The sequence below is a fragment of the Papilio polytes genome, unplaced genomic scaffold (assembly GCF_000836215.1).
Source record: "Papilio polytes unplaced genomic scaffold, Ppol_1.0 DF823731.1, whole genome shotgun sequence".
In the NCBI taxonomy this organism is placed as follows: Eukaryota; Metazoa; Arthropoda; class Insecta; order Lepidoptera; family Papilionidae; genus Papilio; species Papilio polytes.
In genome coordinates, this window is record NW_013525473.1 from 43831 (window position 1) to 64653 (window position 20823).

The 20823-nt window shown below is 33.3% G+C and overlaps 2 protein-coding genes across 2 annotated transcripts; one reads left to right on the forward strand and one right to left on the reverse strand.

The window, feature by feature from the left end:
* Window positions 1-5345: 5345 nt before the first annotated feature.
* LOC106103596 (peptidoglycan recognition protein-like) lies at window positions 5346-7279 on the reverse strand. Its single transcript, XM_013283379.1, has 4 exons — window positions 7210-7279; window positions 6876-7080; window positions 6292-6410; window positions 5346-5621 (listed from the first exon to the last, which is right to left on the reverse strand). Exons 1-4 carry the CDS (start codon window positions 7277-7279, stop codon window positions 5437-5439), a joined length of 579 nt encoding a protein of 192 aa, XP_013138833.1. The 3' UTR covers window positions 5346-5436.
* Window positions 7280-11359: 4080 nt separating this feature from the next.
* On the forward strand, window positions 11360-13599 carry LOC106103450 (peptidoglycan recognition protein-like). Its single transcript, XM_013283230.1, has 4 exons — window positions 11360-11384; window positions 12255-12459; window positions 12815-12933; window positions 13415-13599. The coding sequence occupies exons 1-4, from the start codon at window positions 11360-11362 to the stop codon at window positions 13597-13599; spliced, it is 534 nt and encodes a 177-aa protein (XP_013138684.1).
* Window positions 13600-20823: the final 7224 nt, after the last annotated feature.

The window sequence follows — 20823 nt, forward strand, 5'->3', positions numbered from 1 at the left end:
AAAGTTCCATTGCATTGACGCGTCTATAAATTCTTTATTATAAGTCGTATTCATTTTGTGGTCAAGTGTACATGTTATCTCTTTTTTCGCGAATATACAAAACAAAGACAGAATTACAATATAATATCAAAAGAAGAATTGTGTTAAATATAATGTGTCTTGTTATAGTTTAGAATAGAACTAGTTTTCGCCCGCGACTCCTTCCGCGTGGAATTAAAAAAAAAAAAAAGTTAATGGCGTATGTGTTCTTCCAGACTATCCTCTACATCTATGCAAAATTCATAAAGATCCTTTCAGACATTCAGGCTACTAACTCTAACAAACATCCATACATCCATCCCTCCAAACTTTCGCATTTATAATATTAGTAAAATTAGTTTAATACTTTGACTATAGTCCCAAAAATTAATCTGGCCCGGTGAGCTTCACAGTTTCGTTAGTTATGTCACAAGATATTGACTACTTTAGCTAGTTGCACTGTACAAAATCTTACATTTTGTGATTGTTTTTTATTTAAGTTTCTCTGTATGAGTTGAAATATATCATTTTATTACGTCGTAAAAATTGAAAATCAATTAATAAGCAAAATTAAAAATCAATATAATAGTAAATTAAAGGTGAGAATAGAATGGTCAATGTGTTATCGTTTAAATTATTACTATACACTAATATAAATAAATAATCCAAACGTTCATAAAATAAATTAGACCATTAACTCGTTAATTTAAAAAAAATCTGTATTGATTGTTTTTGTTCCTGATTTTTCTCTACTAATGTATTTTTGTACATAACTAAAAAACTACTGTTTTTTTAATTCTTTTGCAATTAGAAATTAACAGTGTTACAAGTATGGAATAATTTCTACTAATTCCACACGGACGAAGTCGCAAGCAAAGGTCTGTATTTTTTTATTGAGATTTAATAAATAAATGTGTTCTGTTGCTTACCCTTACATAAATCACTTCAATAAATCAACAAGGAACTCCGAAACAAACAAGTTTTGCATTAACATTATTGAGTGAAAAAAAAAAACGTTCAATTTCCAACATCGTATGTCCTGTACATACGAGTCACTCACTGGTCATGACGCATGCACCGTTGTATTGTCAAAGACTGATATATTTCAGGTACTTCCCTGACGCGATCGACGCGACGCCGCGGCGGGAAGAACCTAATTTGTGACGGGTCAATGATAAGATTACCGAGAAATAATTATTTTAATTGTCTAAATTTGACCGCCAAATTAAGGAAAAATTGCTTACCGAGCTTAAACTATATTAAAAAATATATACATTATGTTTTACTTTGTTAGCTTCTGCCCGCGAAATGTTCGTGTGGAATTAAAAAGACAACAGTAAATAACCTATGTGTTCTTTTAGACTGTCCTCTACATCTATGTCTAATTACATCGAGATCCGTTCAGCAGTGTAGGCTACAAACTCTTACAAACATCCAGGCATCTAAACTTTCGCATTTATGTCGACAACCCTACCTATCAAACTTAAAAATCGTAAATGAAAAAGTACACAATAAAAAATAACTTCATGCTGTTGACAGCCCTACTAGATTTAGCACTTTTATTTATGAGAGTACAAATTGGTTTTACTGCACACTTCGACATTAGAACTGCAATAAACAGATGTTGTACTTGTTTATTGGGCTAATAAAAATAAAATGTTTTACGGATGTAGGTCTATGTAAAATGAATAGTTAATATTTAAATAAAAATCAAAGTTTGAAAAAAAAGTGAAATAAAAAAGTAACACAAAAGTACTTGTGGGTTCTACTTTTAAGTGAGAATTATTTTAACGATATTAACCTATCTATCCATACTTCGGATTATTCCCAACCGTCACCCCCCTCTGTCCCCACGTAGAGACAGATGAGAATAAAGAGTTTCACATCCCACATTTTGCGTCCAGGGGACGGGCGGAACTTATTTTATTTCATAACAGTTCCATCTGTCACCTTATTGGTGATAGTAGGACTATACTAAAAGGTGGGACGGATGAAACATTTTATTCTCACGTGGGGTCAGACTGGGGTGACGGTTCGTAATAATCACACACTTCGATTAACTATAAGACAGTTTCCATAAACAAGTTTATCTCAATCCCTATGATGTGGGTTATTTCACAATTACATGAACAACGCAATTTACTTTTATTACGTAGTTTAGCTGGATGAGTAATAGCTACCGCATTTTATCTCTTGCAAAGTAATTCTTGTAATAAAGATTTGTTTAGTATACAGATAGAAGTAATCAAACAGGGCTAGGATTATATCTAGGCATACACAATTCAATTGGCTACTATTTTATCTTAACATATCGTAAACGAAGTCACGGGCTAAAGTTACTTAATAATAACGGCAGTCACTATATTCACAGCAATTATTTAAAAATATAATTACGATGCGATATTTTGCCAGGCGCTTTATGATTATTAGAAGTTAATTAATCTTGGGGACAAAACACACTGTTCCCAACGTGCATTCATCTATCAAATATATTTATTTGTGTGCTAAGGTACCATAATCAAGGTTTTGAGGAATATTAACTGCTTCATATGATTTATAGTGAAGTAAGTAATAAATTAGAAGTAGCAAAAATTGCTGGACACTGCTGGACCAGATTGACAACGGACAGGACTACATGGAAGAATTTGGAGGAGGCCTCCGCTCTAGATGGCCCTTACACAGAACATTAAGAGTGATACTAACCATACTAATATTAAAATATAATTTAAGAGAATCAACTTACAACACTAAAATATCTTTAGACCTAGTTGTAAATATTTGAAAAATGTATAATAGTTTTTAGTTGTAATTTATAAATAAAAATATTGTTAATTGTAAATTGAGAAGCAAAAGGTTAGCGTGGTATGGACATGTTATGTGACGAATTGATGGGGACATAAACCAGAAAGTGTTAAGATTGAATGTGGATGGCTACAAAGAAAGAGGAAGACCGAAGAAAGTATGGATGGATTGTGTGAAACAGGATATGCTTAAGAAAGGAGTGGATTCAGATATGACGGCTGAGATGTATGGAAGAGCAGCACATACTGTGCCGCCCCTCCGTAAGGGATAAGGGCAAGTGGATTATGATTGTTAATTGTAAACTGTATTAAAGGAAAATAAAAGCTACCTTTATATTTATCTTTAAGTAATGAATATGTTTTTATTAAATGTATTTCATGAAAAAAATACTATCACTACTAAGAAATCATCTAACTATGTTTTAATTAGTACATAAATGTCAGGGTTTAAATGTTTTCTTCGTATTTCAAGAGGTTTTACTGTCTACAGCACTTTTTCTACAAACTTTTTGGTAAAATGTTAAAAGAAAGTCTTATTTTTCTAAATACTGACAAGGACTAATGGTCTAAGATTATTTAAAAATCTTGCAAATGTCTACTTATTGTTTGTTAAATTACATTTTACATGTAGGCTTTATAAAGCCCTTGATACAGAACTCTTTTTAAACAATACTAGTTTAATGAAAATAGTTTTTAAAACAAATTATCTAGGAGACCAGACAACAGTTTTAGCATTGTTAATAAATGAAAATGAAATAAAATCAAAAAGTAAAATAAAATATCATATTATAGTAATCGAAACCAATTTTAGAATCCTTGAATTAAATTGAATCCTTCCAGATCTTATTAAGTACTTTCTTACAATTTATTTTAGGGAGGCATCAAATTTATAACTCAGTATTTTCTGATCTCTTTCCAATCTCTTGAATCTAGATCGTTTGAAATTTATTAAAGCATTGTCGAAAAGGCATCTCTGTTCCTTTATTATTATTGTAATAGTGTCGTATTGTAGATCTTTCCACTCGATTAAGCGATTTAATGACCTTGATATCTTTAACTGTTACTATCTGCTGCCCAAGACTTCATCATTAAGTAGTTTTGTGAGCAAATGAGCATTGAAACTGTTCAATTTGTCAGATTATTTCTAGCATGTTCTATTTCAGAATATATCGTATCACATTAAATCTAGACTCATTAACATGAGTAGCTAAAAACATACATCCAAACTTTCCCATTTGTAAACCTAATCTTACTTATATTATAAATGCGAAAGTTTAGATGGATGGATGCTTGTTAGACTTTGTCTAAACTGCTGATAAAATTTGACTCAAACGTAGAGGATACTCTATAAGAACACGTAGGGTGCTCGGATTTGTTTTTTCTTTATTCTATGCGGACGGAGTCGCGGAAGAAAGCTAGTAAGATTTGTAATGAATGGAAAATAATACGTTTTGTTTACAATTTACTAAGCAAATAGTTACCAAATTCCAAGATAAAGTGATCCAATTAATGGATCTGGAACTTTTTATCAGCATACATTCTTATCGATAAATAACAAGAATTTGAGCTAAATTATGGAATTATTTAAGACTTCGTTTAAAATCTTGATAATAACAATCTTTCTTCATACTAATAATTTAAATGCGAAAGTTTAGATAGATGGATGTTTGTTCGAGTTTGTAATTTAACTATTGCTCGGATCTCTATTGAATTTAGCATAGATGTAGAGTCGTCTGCAAGAACACGTAGTCTACTTACTTTTTTTTAATTCCACACGGACTGAGTCGCGGGCGCAAACTAGTAATATAATAATGAATTTCTATATTCGTCAAACTCAAACAATTCAGTAATAATTGCGCCACGCCAATTAACTGTTTAAATTTTAACGGAAACTCCTTCATTAAAATGTGACAAGGGTCCACAATACACTTTGTAGAAATATTGACGCCACAGCGACAGTTCAAATAACAACGTTAAATTGACTTTGTACAACCTTACCAGGAAAATAGAAACGCTGTCTGAGGAGCGCCTCCATAACCTACTTTATTACCCGTCTAAGTATATAGAGAAATTATGTAGTTTTATATTTTGCCGTAATATAGTGAAATAGTGATTTTTGTTATATTTATGTATATTTATATTTCAAGTCAAACTATACACAATCGATATACAATCAGTCATTAGTCAATAAAATTGTATGAAAGGCCAACAAAGAAAATGCGAAACGAAAATTTTATTCCGGTGTGGTTGAAAATACCTAAACAATACTTTCATCAGAATTATCCCGTTCTTTGCAGACGTCATTCAGAACCGTAATTACATTACACAACATATTTTGGCATACAAATTAAAAAAAAAAACAATTTTGTATAAATCATGATTTATATTCGGGTAAAATACAACAAAATCAATTTACATACTATATTTCTTAACCACGTCATTAAAAGTAGTTAAATAAATTAAAAATAAGCAAAAAACTGGTTATGATGAAATTGAAGAACATGAAATAATTCTAAGTAAATGAAATAGCAATTGACAATAATCCAATGGATTTGAACCTACGACAGCTAAATCTGTGACCCGTAATTACATCCTTTAGATTATTGCTTCGTAATGTTTACAATGCGTATGTCCAATGTGACCAGTTGCTGATATGTTCCTGCAACTTGTCTCCAAGGCTGCTGGTCGCGGACAACTGTCTGTGACCGACAATACGGTAATTAGGAGTGAGATAGTAATTCCTAACCCCACATGATAACAAATCATCAGCTGCTTGTAGTGCTTCTGGTGTCGGGAGTTCATCTGGAAGCATAAATATAAGTCTATACTAATATAATAAAGCGTAAACACACACTTCTTTGTTGCCTAAGATCTCAGCAATTACAGCATATTTTTGAATAATTCTTTTTTTAATAAAAACCCCTACACTTACGTCACGCTTTAGGCTACATATTTTCACGCTATTTAGGGGTAAATATTTTGGATTAAAACCCTAATGTGGGAAAGAGACCATATGATACGAGCTGCCAACATCAAGAAGCAAAATTGGTTTTAAGGATTTGACAAATGGAAACAAAAAAATAATGTTTTTTTTTGGAACAGCTAGTCTTATGGGTTTTAACTATTTTTTTCTGGTACTCAAGGTTTATTTTTGGACCTCGATTTAGAGCCATAGTTCAGAATAAGGATGCTAGAAAACCTTTCAAAGTGTATGCAAATACCCGGTCGTTTTTGTTTTGTATTAAAATATTTTTAAATGAAAACTGTTAGTATGTTTGTATTTGATTATGATATCTTACGAATTAACACAACTTTCAAAATTATTTTATACCCGATTTCCAAAAAACCGGTCCTTAGATAATGCAATTACCTTATTGCTAACCTATTCTTGTTGGCGCTCATTTGTATGTTGAAAATAGCTTTTTTTACTACAGTAAATAGTAACAACTAACTTTATGCTTAGGTTACTTACATGAAAAATCTCCTATGAAAGATACAGCGATAGCCTTGTCGTTATACCCACGCGTATGAGCTCCAACATGTTTCCAGCCCGCGCCTTCATATACTCTACCATTGCCTCCGATAAGGAATCTACGAATTTATAAAAAACAATAAATCCTATGAAAAGGAAAATTTAGGAATGTTTAAAAAATCTTAGTGATCTCTCTTGGAAACCAAATATTAATTAGAAAACGGTATTGTGACAATCGCATTGACAAATACATAGCAAATGCTGATACGAAAATGTCCTTATCTACATCACATAAGAGACCCTTATCTATATTTCTCTATTGTATTATACAAGTGGGCCATGAATTTGTTAGCCATGGAGTGCTAGATTTAAATGTTAACGAATACTTGGCCCACCCTGTACATATAATTTTTCCTCTTGAATATCTCTTATTTAAAAAAAACCTTCATCAAAATCTGTAGCGTAGTTTTAAAGATTTAAGCATACATAAGGACAGACAGACAACCAGAAGCGACTGATTTTTTACTATGTAGTAATGTCATTTGTTTTAAAGTCTTCGTCGGATGGGTTATAAAGTGACTTACGATGGGCCGATGTCGGTGAAATTCAAATGATTAATATGGTAATCTCTTATGCTTTTCAAACTGCTTTCACAGGCGTGGTCAGTGTTGCACGGTGGCGATACCGTGTGTTGGATGACGACAATTTTTACTGGCAAATCTAAAAGCACAGTACGCCGTGTAGATTCGCAGCTCCAGATCCAGGTCGGTATAATGCCACAACTAGAATCTGTAATAGACGCACAGATTAAATAGATTTTGTGTGGAAAACAGTAGAGCTATTAATTATAGATTCTATTAGACATGACTTGTTGGCTTAAATATACGTAAAAATATAATAAATTTTAAATGATCTTACCAATATATGCCGTAGATGAAGACAATATTTGATGTGAGATAAAAGTGATTAATAAAAAGAAGTTAGCCATTTTAAAATTTAAAATACAACTTTTGAATGTGAACATATCTGTAAGAAACTTTTCACCAGATTAAATCTATAACCACTCTGTTCGCATTTAAATACTCATGAAACATTTCGCCCCCGACTATAGAAAATTCCCATACGTTCTTATCAATGTTCTAAATAACAGCGCAAAACATAAGGGCAAAAGATCGTTGTGATATCAAAACATCATAAGGTTTTCACAATTTACTTTGTACGATTAAAAGTAAAAAAGAATTAATTTTTTTTCAATTATTGCTTGAAGCTCATGCTATTCTTGAATGTACAAATTAGATCTAAATACCAACATATTTTTGAATATTGATTTGATTATTACAAAGTGGATTTGACGGTTGAGGAGCCGCATAGGAAGGGGAAATGTCCTCTTTATGTGCGTCTCCTCCTCCGTCAATTAAGGGTAGGCAACGCATCTGCAATTGCGGATGTTTATGGGCAGCGGTCGCTTTCTTTTGAGGTAGATTGAGGTGGCTGCTTGCTCGTTTGCCATCTCATATTATTAAAAAAAAAACTAGCTTTTGTCACCACTTCGTCCACGCAAAAAAACAAAAGAAAATTATCTGTTCTATGTTCTACCTCAGTATTGAGATTCATCCTAGTCCAGTAAACCGTTATGGAGATACCTTCTAACATCCATCCATCTGTACTCTCGCATTTACAACATAAGTGAGATAACTAAGTTAGTAACAAGAAGTAACATTACTAATATTGCTCTTAAGCACATTCATATTCTCGTTTCTCTAACTTTTTATACATTAACAGAAACAAAAGTAGATTTATGACGTTGAAAGGAAAGCTAGGACAAGACGAGTTTATTTCTGTAAATCCTCACCTTTGTAAGCTATGCAACGCATCTGCAATACATTTGCTTGCTAATACCTTTTTGCTAGAAGCAACAGCGTTATCTGGGGTCTAGCCCATTAAAACTCTTCGGTGACTATCCTTTATTATGACGGGCGGTGCTCTAGGGTATCTGATGAAGCGTACTGGTGCACCACACTCAGCTTATTCGTGACTCAGTGCAGCTGATCCTCTCAGATTTCATCTTTTCTTTCAACACAGGACCATACCATGTTCTTCCTCGTATCACTTTGCATGATGATAATGGTCCTCAACCCTACCAAGTACCAGAGATTTTCTTTTCGTCAATATTGCGTGTTATATTCGAAAGATTAGAGAGTTATACATATTTTTTTTATGTATAACTCTCTAATCTTATTTTGTAACAATGTATTTTAAATTCCGCAAGACAATCATTAAAAGAAGACGCTGCCTCCTGAAACACAGTTATCACTAGCTCAGGAGACAGAGTCCCACTAACTGTACTAAACTGTTTTAGTTCAATAAAGGATTTTTATTTATTTATTTATTTAAATGTTCAAGCTCCAGTCTTGCTTTGTTTTTGATAGTAATGATCATTTACAAATATCATACTAATATTATAAATGCGAAAGTTTAAATGGATGGATGGGTGTTTGTTACAGTTTGTAACCTAAGCGGCTGAAGGGATCTGGATAAAATTAGCCATAGATGTAGAACGTAGTGTGAAAGAACACATAGGCTACTTGCTTTTGTTTCTTTTTAGTTCCACGCGATCGAAGTCGCGGGCAAAAGCTATATGATATAAAATTAAGACATATCTCCGAAACGATTGGACCGATAATGGCGGGACTGTCACTGGTGGGAAGATGACATGGACGGGAATATTATAGGCTTTTTTAATTCTGCGCTGCGGGCCGCTACGTCTGGAACGGGTGGTAGAAAGTTATAGACGACCTTTTTTTTAATTTTGCTCTCACAAATAATTTTCTAAAGATTATTCCTCTACATCTAAGTCGAACAAAAGCTTAGTTCGTTTAAGTAGGATTAAACTACAAACTAAGGATTACAGTTTCGTAGTTCATCGTTTTACTCAAAATACGGTCTTGCTACATTTACAATAAGCACAAAATATATAATCACACAATTGTCAAGCATTTTTAACGCAATCAAAATAAACATTAAAAGAAATATTCAACCCTAAAATCATGCACTTATGCAACTAAATATTGTTATTGACAACCTCTACGCAATATTGTAGGAAAATAGTTCTTCCCCGAATGCGATAGCCTCTGACTAAACGAAGTCAACGAAGCACACTTGACATTGTATATTAGTACTCAAACTTTACGGCACCTCAGAATTCTGATCTATTATAGCGTCGAATAAAATAATCTAAGGGATCAAGGAAAACATTGCCTATATCTTATTCATGACTCTTATTTATCTTTGTTTTAAATTTCATCCGGTTTCCTTAGGTTTTGAAATTACGTGATAACACATCCGACCATCCAAACATAATAATGGTAAGTAGTATATCACCATAGATAGTTATCGGCAGGACGTGTAGAAGTAATTCTATGAATGCTAGCCACAGCTGTACGTGCTTTACTATGGCTTTCCAACATACGCTTGCCACAATCATTACCATAAAGTTTGAATCTTACAATACATATTAGTGAACAGTAAAACTCCACAGTAAGAGTACCTCGAGCTTCTCCGTTGTTAACTTAACTAAGGTAATAATTATGTTAATGATTATATAGCCAATAAGACTGAAACCGATTGGGTCTATTTAAAGATCGACTAAGAACAATTAATTACGATTTGTTTGTTATTGCTCAAATTGTCTGGACTTAATACAGGTTAAATTTACCCGTACTTTTTCTAAAAGGGTTGTTTTTATAATTTTATTCATACTATATCTAATTGTTTGTGTTTGATTTTAATATACCAATATTGAAAAGTATGAAGATGTCGTCTACATTCGTCTAAAAAGCGAAACAACCGCTGTCTACTTGAATCCATTTGAATTTAAAAACTTTCTGAAGGTAAGCAATGCGTGGACGGGTGACCTTTATTCTTCTATTCCCGTGGGTTCCCACTGTAGAGACCTGGATATAGATGTTGCTATCTCTCACTTTCCATTGAAAAAATAGAGATTACCGAAAAATTGTGTATATAACAGCTTTATTACAATGTCGTTATTTCGCATCTTATTCATGTGATTTAATCGGAAAATTAAATTATATACATTTTCAGGTTTTACATATTTTTTTTATTATTTGTATAATGCTTAATACAAAAAATAATGCATTAAATTATCTAAACACTTGTGTATGTAAATTTCAAATATTACGACGTGTTTTTGTATTGTTTTAATTCAAAGGAGACCCAGACCCCGCCATTTGCCACTACATAAATGGAAATAATTTTTGTCGTGTAAACAATAAAAATATTCCTCTTAAATTTTCCACCAAAGTGTAATTTTCGCAAAGTTTTCCGTTAAGCAGTATCATAACGTGGAAAGTTTTCATCTTTTTATTGTTATTTACTCTGAACATTTCTAGGGTTTTACGAAAAAAAAGTCCTTTAGACATCAACAAAACATTCTTTGAATTCTTTTATGTTATTGCTATCAGTTAAATATGTAATTATACTTTCTTAAAAATTAACAATAATCATAAGATATTCGTTGGCTACATAGTGAATAGTTAGTAGAGATATTAACATAAGATCAAATGCTCCAGATTATTTTCAAAATCTATTGTAATTACAACCAATTTCATTTTTTTTATAACATAAAGTGGCAAACGAGCAAGCGACCACCTGAATCCACCGAAATGGAAAGCGACCGCTGCTCATAGACATCCGCAATTACAGATGCGTTGCCTACCCTTAATTGACCGAGGAGGAGACGCACATAAAGAGGACATATTCCCTTCCTATTAAATTACTATAGTTACTATATTTTCATGAATCATTTCGGTATTTCTGTTTATTTTTAATATGCCATGGCAATTACATACCGATGCAAAACGGGAAAGACCTAAATCCAAATATTGCGCGATATCTTTGTACCCGCAGCATAAATTTAATACCTTCATTACGTAACACTGAAACATAACGTATTTAAAAATAAAATAACCTATCTAATACATTATTTGATCTCCACCTTGTCAACCATAAAACCTGTTTTAAAAATATGTTAATACTCAATCCTCAGATAATGGCATTAAATATAGAAATTGCAGGTTAGTTGCAAATGTATCTTGTGCGAAGGTTCCAAAAATGTTGGTTGGCTGAAGGTAATAATGGTTCAAGAAAGGTGTAAATTATAAACCATACAATTTACCTGTAGGAGAAATCCACTATCTCCGTTTAGTCTATTTGTTTGTAGCTCTTGGCGAAGATGTCGACGACATCCAAATATTTCAGCTTCAGCCACGTTGTAGGCTCTTAACACTACGTCCATCCAATGGTTTCTAATACCCGTGTAGGAGTCATCCTTGTTACTGCGTTAACTTTCAAATAAAAAAAGGCTCATGGTTCAATGTTGATAATCAGATGCTTACCTTTACTATCAACACGATGTTGTATTTACATATATCTGATCAATACGCACAAATAACCTATGAGTAGGAAGCCATTGAAGAATCTATTTCTTTTGCTAGCATCATAATAAAAGGTTTGTTTGCAAGTAAATATTGTGATCTATTGAAAAACATTTTCCGGGATAATAGATATCGGGGATTTACAAGTTACCGGGCATTGTGGTCCCTTACATATATACCGTCACGAATTATTCTCCATGCATTTTATAATTGCATGTCCAGTCGGTTGGTTCCTGATACAAGTAACGATGACCAATCTAATTTTACTTTTTGTTTTTGTAGCAAAAATCGTTGCAGCTTCCGGTAAATATATTCCATTTTTTATTATAGTAAAATCTTTACCTCCTTGTGTTATTATTCTTTGTAGAATCATAACAAAGGTTTTCGTCTTACAAATCGCTTTATCATTATTTTCAATCGTTATTTCTTTTAACATGTATTTTTCCTTATTTGAAATTTACAATGTACCTGTCCATATTACTTATTTTTATATAAATTGTTATATTCCAGATAGAGATTGCGGAGTATTACCAATAACGTTATGGAGCGGAGAGAAGTCTCGTAGGACGTCGATGCTGAAGACCCCAGTGCAGCTGGTCGTCATCCAGCACACGGTCTCCCCCACCTGCTACACCGACCAGGCCTGCGAGAGCATACTACGCGGCATTAGGATACATCATATCGTTGATTTGGATTTCATCGACATTGGAACTTCGTAAGTCATAGTTGAGTCAACACATTATTTACTGAAGTGTTTAGTCCATTTTATCAAATTTTAACAATCAAGTATAGTAAAAGTAATAGAAAATCTGTAATTTAAAGGAATGTCTTTACATTTTTGCACTACAGCTTGTAGAAAATAAAAAATAAAAAACTAGTTAAAGCCCTCTACGGGACCATTGACAATAGTTATTGGATTCGCCCAAATCTTATTTCTAGAGTGTCAAAAATCAAACACCCTATATACAAGCAAGCGTGAAGGTTGCAGAGGTTCAACTCAGCAAAGAATAGGAAAGTATTAGTAATTAAGATTTGTGAAGACGCATGTTAACAATTTGATCTATTTCCAGGTTTCTTATCGGCGGTAACGGCAGGGTATACGAGGGCGCGGGCTGGCAACGCATCGGCGCTCACACGAGGGGGTACAACGATAAATCTATCAGCATATCTTTCATAGGAAACTTTAACAGTGAGTAAAGGAAGGAATAAACTACGCAGGAAATGATTGCTAGAATCACAACCATTTGGCTATTCCCGTATATTTATGTAGTCAAAGGCTATAAAAGTGACATACAAAGGGCTTTCTTGCGGATTTATATAATCTATTGATCATAGTCTTGTTTTTTACTGATCTGGATTCTTGTTTCTTTACAAATATAATAAACTAGCTTTAGCCCGCGATTCCGTCTGCGTGGAATTAAAAAAACAAAAGTGAGTAGCCTATGTGTTCTTCCAAACTATCCTCTATATCTGTACCAAATTTCATCGGAAACCGTTCAGCCGTTTAGCCTATAAACTTTAACAAACATCCATCCATCTAAACTTTCGCATTTATAATATTAATATGAATATAATTTAATCATATCTAATTGTTGATACCATGGATGTAGCAAGAGAAAAGGTTGTCTTTGCAATTACAGCAGACTTTAAAAGAGTTATTCGTTTTCCAGATGAACTGCCAACAACTAAAGCGTTAAAAGCAGCACAAAATTTAATAAACTGTGGTGTTTACAACAACTACTTGACGAAAAACTACGAACTTGTGGGGCACCGGCAACTATCCGCAACGCAGAGCCCCGGCGACTCCCTGCAAGACCTCATTGAGACGTGGCCTCATTGGAAGAAGTTTGATTAAAGTTTTACGTACCTTTGTTATTATTATAATACTTTATTTATTAAATTGGTTACGTTATTCAATTAGTACTTTTCATATTCTTCATGAGAAAACGGCAAATTAATTTAAATCAATTTATACTTTCTTTCCTTTTCAAGTCCGAAGTTTTCAAAGGTAAAATAAACACAAAGAACAAGACATAAGTATTCTATACGATAAAACTAGTAGAACATATTGTAACAACATCCTATGTATGTCATGTAACGTAATACATAACAAGGATATTTCCTTCACAAGTATTATACGACTCTAGGACGAGGATACAATTGTATGACGTCGGCTGTGTAATTGGAAATCCGATAAGACCGACATTCATGCAACATCCTGGCGAGACGCAAGGACGTACCAATCAAAACTATTGGAGCGAATAATGCATTGTAGAATGACATAAGATAGAGTTAGGCTGGGTTTAATTTTATTGGCAAATGGCTTTTGATTGTAGACACTCTTTTGTTTCTTTTTAATATATTTTTTTGTTGACTTCAATCTAGTCCAATGAACAGTAGATAGGCAAAGAACAAGCACAGAGTAGTGCCACTTTGTTTTTGTTTGTAAAATATTGGAACAACCGAACTCTGCAGTATATTTAACGGGACACACTTAACCAATTTTTCTACTTTGTCTATAGCAAACAATTGTCGAAAATTTTAAAGGTATGTTACAAGGTCATAACCTCTATTCATATGTCACAAAAAATATATTAGCATAATATTGTAGATGTATTTTCTGGAATTTTCTACCAATAGTCCTTTTTTATTTATTTGCGTCAATTGCGGTTACTTGTTTTTTTTTTTATCCTAAATGGTTGCAAGCCAGTAAGAGCGTTGTGCGATTGTCGTTTGTTTCGAGTCAACTAAAGATCGAGTAGTATGCGCACCTCCATATAAGCTTATAGGAATCAAAGCGCGACTAAACAGTTATGCGATAGTTTAGTTATAGGTGTTCGCGCGCTCCAAGCGGTCATATGACACTTCAATTCAAAGTGTCCGCTGCCAATGGACATTTGTATTTACTTGAAAGGTTCCTTACTCTTCACGCCTTCCAATTGGTCATGGCAATGAACCGGTGAAACTGTTGTCGTACATAACATAACATAAAACTGCATTTAAATCTTATGAACTAGCAATAATTAAAGTAGTTATGTAAATTTTAAGTAGAGTGTTAACAGGTTTGGCACAAATTATAAGTACAGTCAGCCACATAGAAATGCAATAACAAGGGTAAAAAGTTAACGCCTTCGGTTACAAAAATATGAAGTCAGTAACATATATGGTCCGAAGGCCTAATTTTAGTCCCTTTTCACCCTTTCTTTGTAATGAAAGGATAGGTGGGGAAAGTGGAGTTGACGGAGGAGGGCGCGAATAGGATCGGGAATATCTACATTATGTGTGTCTCTTCCTCTATCGATTAAGTGACAGCGGTCACTTCGCTTGCTCATTTGCCACCCTATACAGAAAAAATACTGACGGATATTTTTGAAACCGAAAACCTATGCGAGTTTCTAAAGTTTTGTCAATGGGTACATATTAATTAATGAAGCTGACTGTACCTACTTTCAGTTTACAACAGTTTAATAATTGTTGTTGAAAATCCGTGCGTAGGCTAGATGAAAGACGACTTAAATGTTTTCAATTATTTATGGTTTATGTTCGATTTGACAAAAACATGTTTTCTCAAAAACAACATACGTCAGAAGACTTATTTTTGTTTACGATTTATCTTGACCCTCTTATGGCCGTATACTGAAATGAATTTGTAATAGTTCGCTTCATCTGATAGACCTCAACATTTTATTGATTTGGGGTTTATACGTGGTCATATCAATTTAGACGCTGATACAGATTAAATATCGTTTCAATATTTAGCCGCTTAACTAGTGACGTATCAATCAATTATCTTGATTAACTTGTTTCGACATGATGCCTTCTTTCTCATTGGCTTTGAAAAAAATAGTGGAAGCTATCGTCTGATGATTATGCGTGTAAGAGGCCTAGTTTTAGTCCCTTTCTGATCCTTCTCATATAAGGAATTTTATTTGAATATTCGGTGGAGGAGGCGTCTAAAAAGGGTAAATATTCTTTTTACATGCGTCACTTTCTCCGTTGATCTTTTCTGCGCTCTTTTGCGCGTTCTGTCATGGCGGATGTTTAAGTGCCATGGTCGCTTCAATTGTTCCACGACTACATGTGGCCACTTGCTCGTTTGCCGAGATAACAATATTACATTTCTATACTTGTCTTTGGCAGTACTAACTAGAAGTAGAAATATGTATTAGTACAAGTCAGTGCAGAAGACATGTGACGTCAAAGTACACGTAAGCGAGTACGTTCGACATCTAGGATCGTTTATTGCTATAGTCAATGTATTATGTTGATTCACTCGTACCGCTGACCTAGAAAAAAAACCAGTCCCATCATTACTTCAAGAATTCGAGGTTGTACAACAATGATTAATCGAAGGAGTTTTGTTTAATTTTTATCACATTAGTAACTTTACCCTATAAAGTAAAGTTGGTAAAATTACAATTCAAAATAGTTATCAGATTGCTGACAATCATAATAGGATGAATATAAATATTTAATCTATATCTACATATTTAAATTGTTATTATGTAAAGATAAAAATTACCTTATAAAAGCTTTCGTCTTTCGTACAAAACGAAAGTAAAGGAGAAATTTAATTACCAAAGCATCTCCAAACGCGGATGTCTATCGTTCACCGACATTTCGCTTTTTCGTCAAATCCAGTGACAACAGGCTCGTTTTCAATCTTATAATTTACTAGCTATCGTCCGCGACTCCGTCCGCGTGAAATTAAAAAAAAAGTGAGCAGCCTATGTGTTCCACACTATCCTCTACATCTGTACCAAATTTCATCGATTTAGTTCAGGTTTAGGCTGCAAACTCTAACAAACATCCATCCATCTAAACTTTCGCATTTATGATTAGTACGATATAAAAGTTAATGAATTTATTTAATACGTCTGCGTTTTTAAATACGTCAGAATACAATCATAAAAACGTCATAGAAAGTCGAGCCTACCACACCTTAATACTCTCCATAACGAAAAAGAAAACAATATACACAAACCATTCTCTAATAAAAATTCTTCAATTACAAACAAACATTGTTGCAAATAATTTACAATTAATAAGTAAGGGATATATCACTTTAAACTGTCATAGTTTTTACAAATGTAATATTGGTTAGATACGAGTTTCTTACCACGATTGGGTATTATGTGTCGAAAGCTATAACAACCCAATCGTGGTAAGAAACATTATATAAGTAAGGGATGTTTACATAAAAATTAAAACAAAAAATATGCAAATTTAGTTAATTAAAAATCATAAAAATTGAATATAAACTATCTAGTAAACAATTCATAGAATTACGCGCACGTTAATTACATTAATTGTAAAGAAATAACGTTTCTTACGTCAAGTTGGAGAAACCCATAAAAGTAACAAACAAATATATGACTTTATTTTCAATAAAAAAACACATTTGAGGTTTCTATAACGTCTAAAATATATTTAATATTTTAACAAAATTTAAATAAAGATTAATGGAAACTTTTATTAATCAGAAATACGAGTAAACCCGCGCTTGACCGCAATGTTAAATGATGATGTGGTCAATACATAATATATGCTAAGTCATTATCAGTCATTGCATCTGTCTTTTCTTTTAAAATGTACACAGAATATATACAATTGTTGTGTCTGTTTGTAATACGGAACACAAAAATAATTATATTGTGTAGATGTTACATTTGCGATGCTAATAACGAAAATATAATAATATTTTTTTAAAAATTCCATCTGTCTTTTTGTTTTTGTTACAAATAACCAATTTTGATGGGACATTTTCTGGATAGTTGCTTATTTGGACGTAATTGTCTTTGCCTACTTTTATCCTGAGCTGAAAGTCGCGTGCAATCGCTAGTGTATCATAAAAGACGAAACGGCCTTCTTAAACGGAACTGTCAAGGCGCTAATTCCGTTTATAAGTTTTTATGGTCACCTCCATATGCGTAACAGAACTAAAACATTTTTACAAAACCCAAATACGGCCCATGTTATTTACTTACTTGCTTTGGAAAATTTCTTATACCTTTGAACATTTTGTATTAAGAATAATTAAGCAACTAAGTATAAATTGTTTTACAGTGGTAGTGCCCGCTTTAACATCTTAGCACGAATGGGCCGGCACGCCCAGTGTAATACCACGACCGCACAGAAGACAGGCGTGAAGTGGAAGTAATTCCGTGTTTCGTCTGATGAGTGTGGTGCCGGAGGTCTAATTTAAGTCCCTTACTCCTTACCACCCTTTTCTCATAAGGAGAGGATGGGAAGGGGAAGTGGATTTGACAGTGGAGGTGATGCATAGGAAGGGGAAATATCCTCTTTATGTGCGTCTCCTCCTCCGTCGGATAAGGGTAGGCCACGCATCTGCAATTGCGGATGTCTATGGGCAGCGGTCGCTTAGCCATTTAGGCGGATTCGGGTGGCAGCTTGCTCGTTTACCTTATGTTATAAAATAAATGTAATTAGTTATTTATTTTCTTAACGATAATTAGGCAGTGAAACTATTTATAGTACGAATTCGCTTTGCAATTAAATGCCATTTTTCGCTAAAGTATGACAGTTGTAAATAATTAGTAATGAACCAAATAAACTAATAGTTCTTTAACAAGGACAAAGTCATAAAATAGAAAATCAATGTAATTGGGAACTCTCCCAGTTCGATATCTCAGTAGTTGACAACATTGGTGTGATTATAACAATCTATTGAAGCCCGCTGTGTACGCTCAGTTTTGATTGACAGTTTTAACTGAAAGTCAGAAGCGGGCTTTATACGTACTTATCTACATCATACTAGTATAAATGCGAAAGTTTGGATGGATGTTTGTTAGAGTTTGTAGCCTAAACGTATAAACGGATTTTGATGAAATTTGGTACAGATGTAGAGGATAGCCTGGAAGAACACATAGGCAACTCACTTTTGTTTTTTTAATTTCACGCGGACTGAGTCGCGGGCGAAAGCTAGTACTAATATAAATGCGAAAGTTTAGATGGATGGATAGATGTTTGTTGGACTTTGTAGCCTAAACTGATGAACGGATTTCGATGAAATTTGGTACAGATGTAGAGGATAGCCTGGAAGAACACATAGGCCTCTCACTTTTGTTTTGTTTTTAACGCGGACGGAGTCGCGGGCGAAAGCTAGTTTATAATTAGTTCGATTTACGATGCATTATTCAGGATTATCTCCTAAACTACATAATCGATTTTGATCTATTGATTATTATCTTAAATCTCATCTAAGTAGATTTAATCTTGATATTTAATTGATTTTTGCCACACTTACAAAGTTGGTATTAATAATTTTTATTTTTATGTTGCAAGATTGAGAGAACATAGTCTTAAGGATTGTTAGTCGAATCGATTTGACTTCGTGACTTTCACCAAAGAATCCAATCTTGTATTCACGTTACTGAGCACACTCAAATAACTTATCCTTTGATACATGTGCAAAGATAACGTTAGTACAAAATCCAATTAATATTTTTTACATTACAACGAAATAGCTTCGTAATATTAGAAAGAAAGAAATTCACTTATTCAAAAAGAAAAGGATGCATTCAACGTGTGCTGCGATATATACCGAAGCGCCGATTTACAATGAACCCTAAAACATTACCCAATATGTTTCCAGATAATAATTATATAGAGCTAATGGTGTTATCACCCGACCCTGAGCGCATCCATGACCTAATCTCCGGTCCATCCCCGCTACGTGACATGACACACGCAGGCACTAAATCTAAACATAATGATCTTTTGTACATACTGATATTTCCTTATAATCGCGGGTTCCGACTACCGTGAGACTTATTGTTATCTCTTATTTACTCTATGAATTAAACAGAGACAACCTGTGTCAATACAAATGTGACGCCAATACACTAACACTGACCATTGTTTATGATCATATATCACTGTCAACAAAATCATGACGAATCATTTAGTCAGGTTTTGGTATTAGGTAAGGGTAATCTTTTTTAAAGTATCCAGTGTGGCCTTCTGTAACTTTAACCGGTTTAATTTTACTAAGACTAGCTGTTCCTCGCAACTTTGTCCGGGAAAATAAAAAAAATTAGTAAAAGTACAGCCTATATCAGTGGTAACATAGCTTTTTAATGGCGCAAGAATTTTTGAAATCGAACCAGTAATTTTCGAGTTATATGTTCTTCCAGACTATGCATCTACACTAAAGTCTAACAAACATCCATCCATCTAGACTTTCGCATTCATATTATTAGCAAAAAATAAGATTAAAACATTATTTGATTTTACACCGCGTAAAGTCGATCAGAATGCTTTAATCTAAAGATACCTACAGACAGCGTAACGTGAGATAAAATCTAACACATCATATTTCACTGCGCAAAATCAACCAGACAGATAAAAATACATCGCATTATTTAATTTCATATCAATATTTACATTGCAAGATAAGTATTGTTAACTTTGTATTTAAAATGACAGTTTTTTCCATTCATTTAACTAGACATCTATTTTTATTGTTGTAAAGGCAAATATTTTCTTAATATACAAAGAAATTTAATTTCATAAATTACTTTTATAAGTGAAGGGGAAAATTCCGCTCTAGAAACTCGATGCATACAAAATCAGCAAGGAAATTCCACAATGTCATATGTAATACATGTGACAAAATACGGGGACTAAAGTAAAACTGGTTAATTGTTTACACTTGAATTGTCAATAACTTTTATACGTCATCATACAAGTTATTACAAAGTGAAACGTCATGAAAATTGCTTAAGAAAATTGTTTAACTTAAATGTGGTGGTTAACCAAGTTATGTGATGAGAGGATGGGGACATAAACCAGAAAGTGTTAAGAATGAATGTGTGAAGACTGAAGAAAGTATAGATGGATTGTGTGAAAGAGGATATTCCTAAGGGAGTTGATTCTGATATGACAGCTGATAGAAATGGAAGAGCACATACTATGCCAACCCTCCGTAGGGATAAGAGCAAGGTGTTGATGAAATATGGGAAAGAATAATTAACTTTACAGTTTCGTATCAAACGCTATTGAAAAAATAGTAACTATAAACTGTGTAAAAGAAGATTCATGCAAAAAAAATGTACTG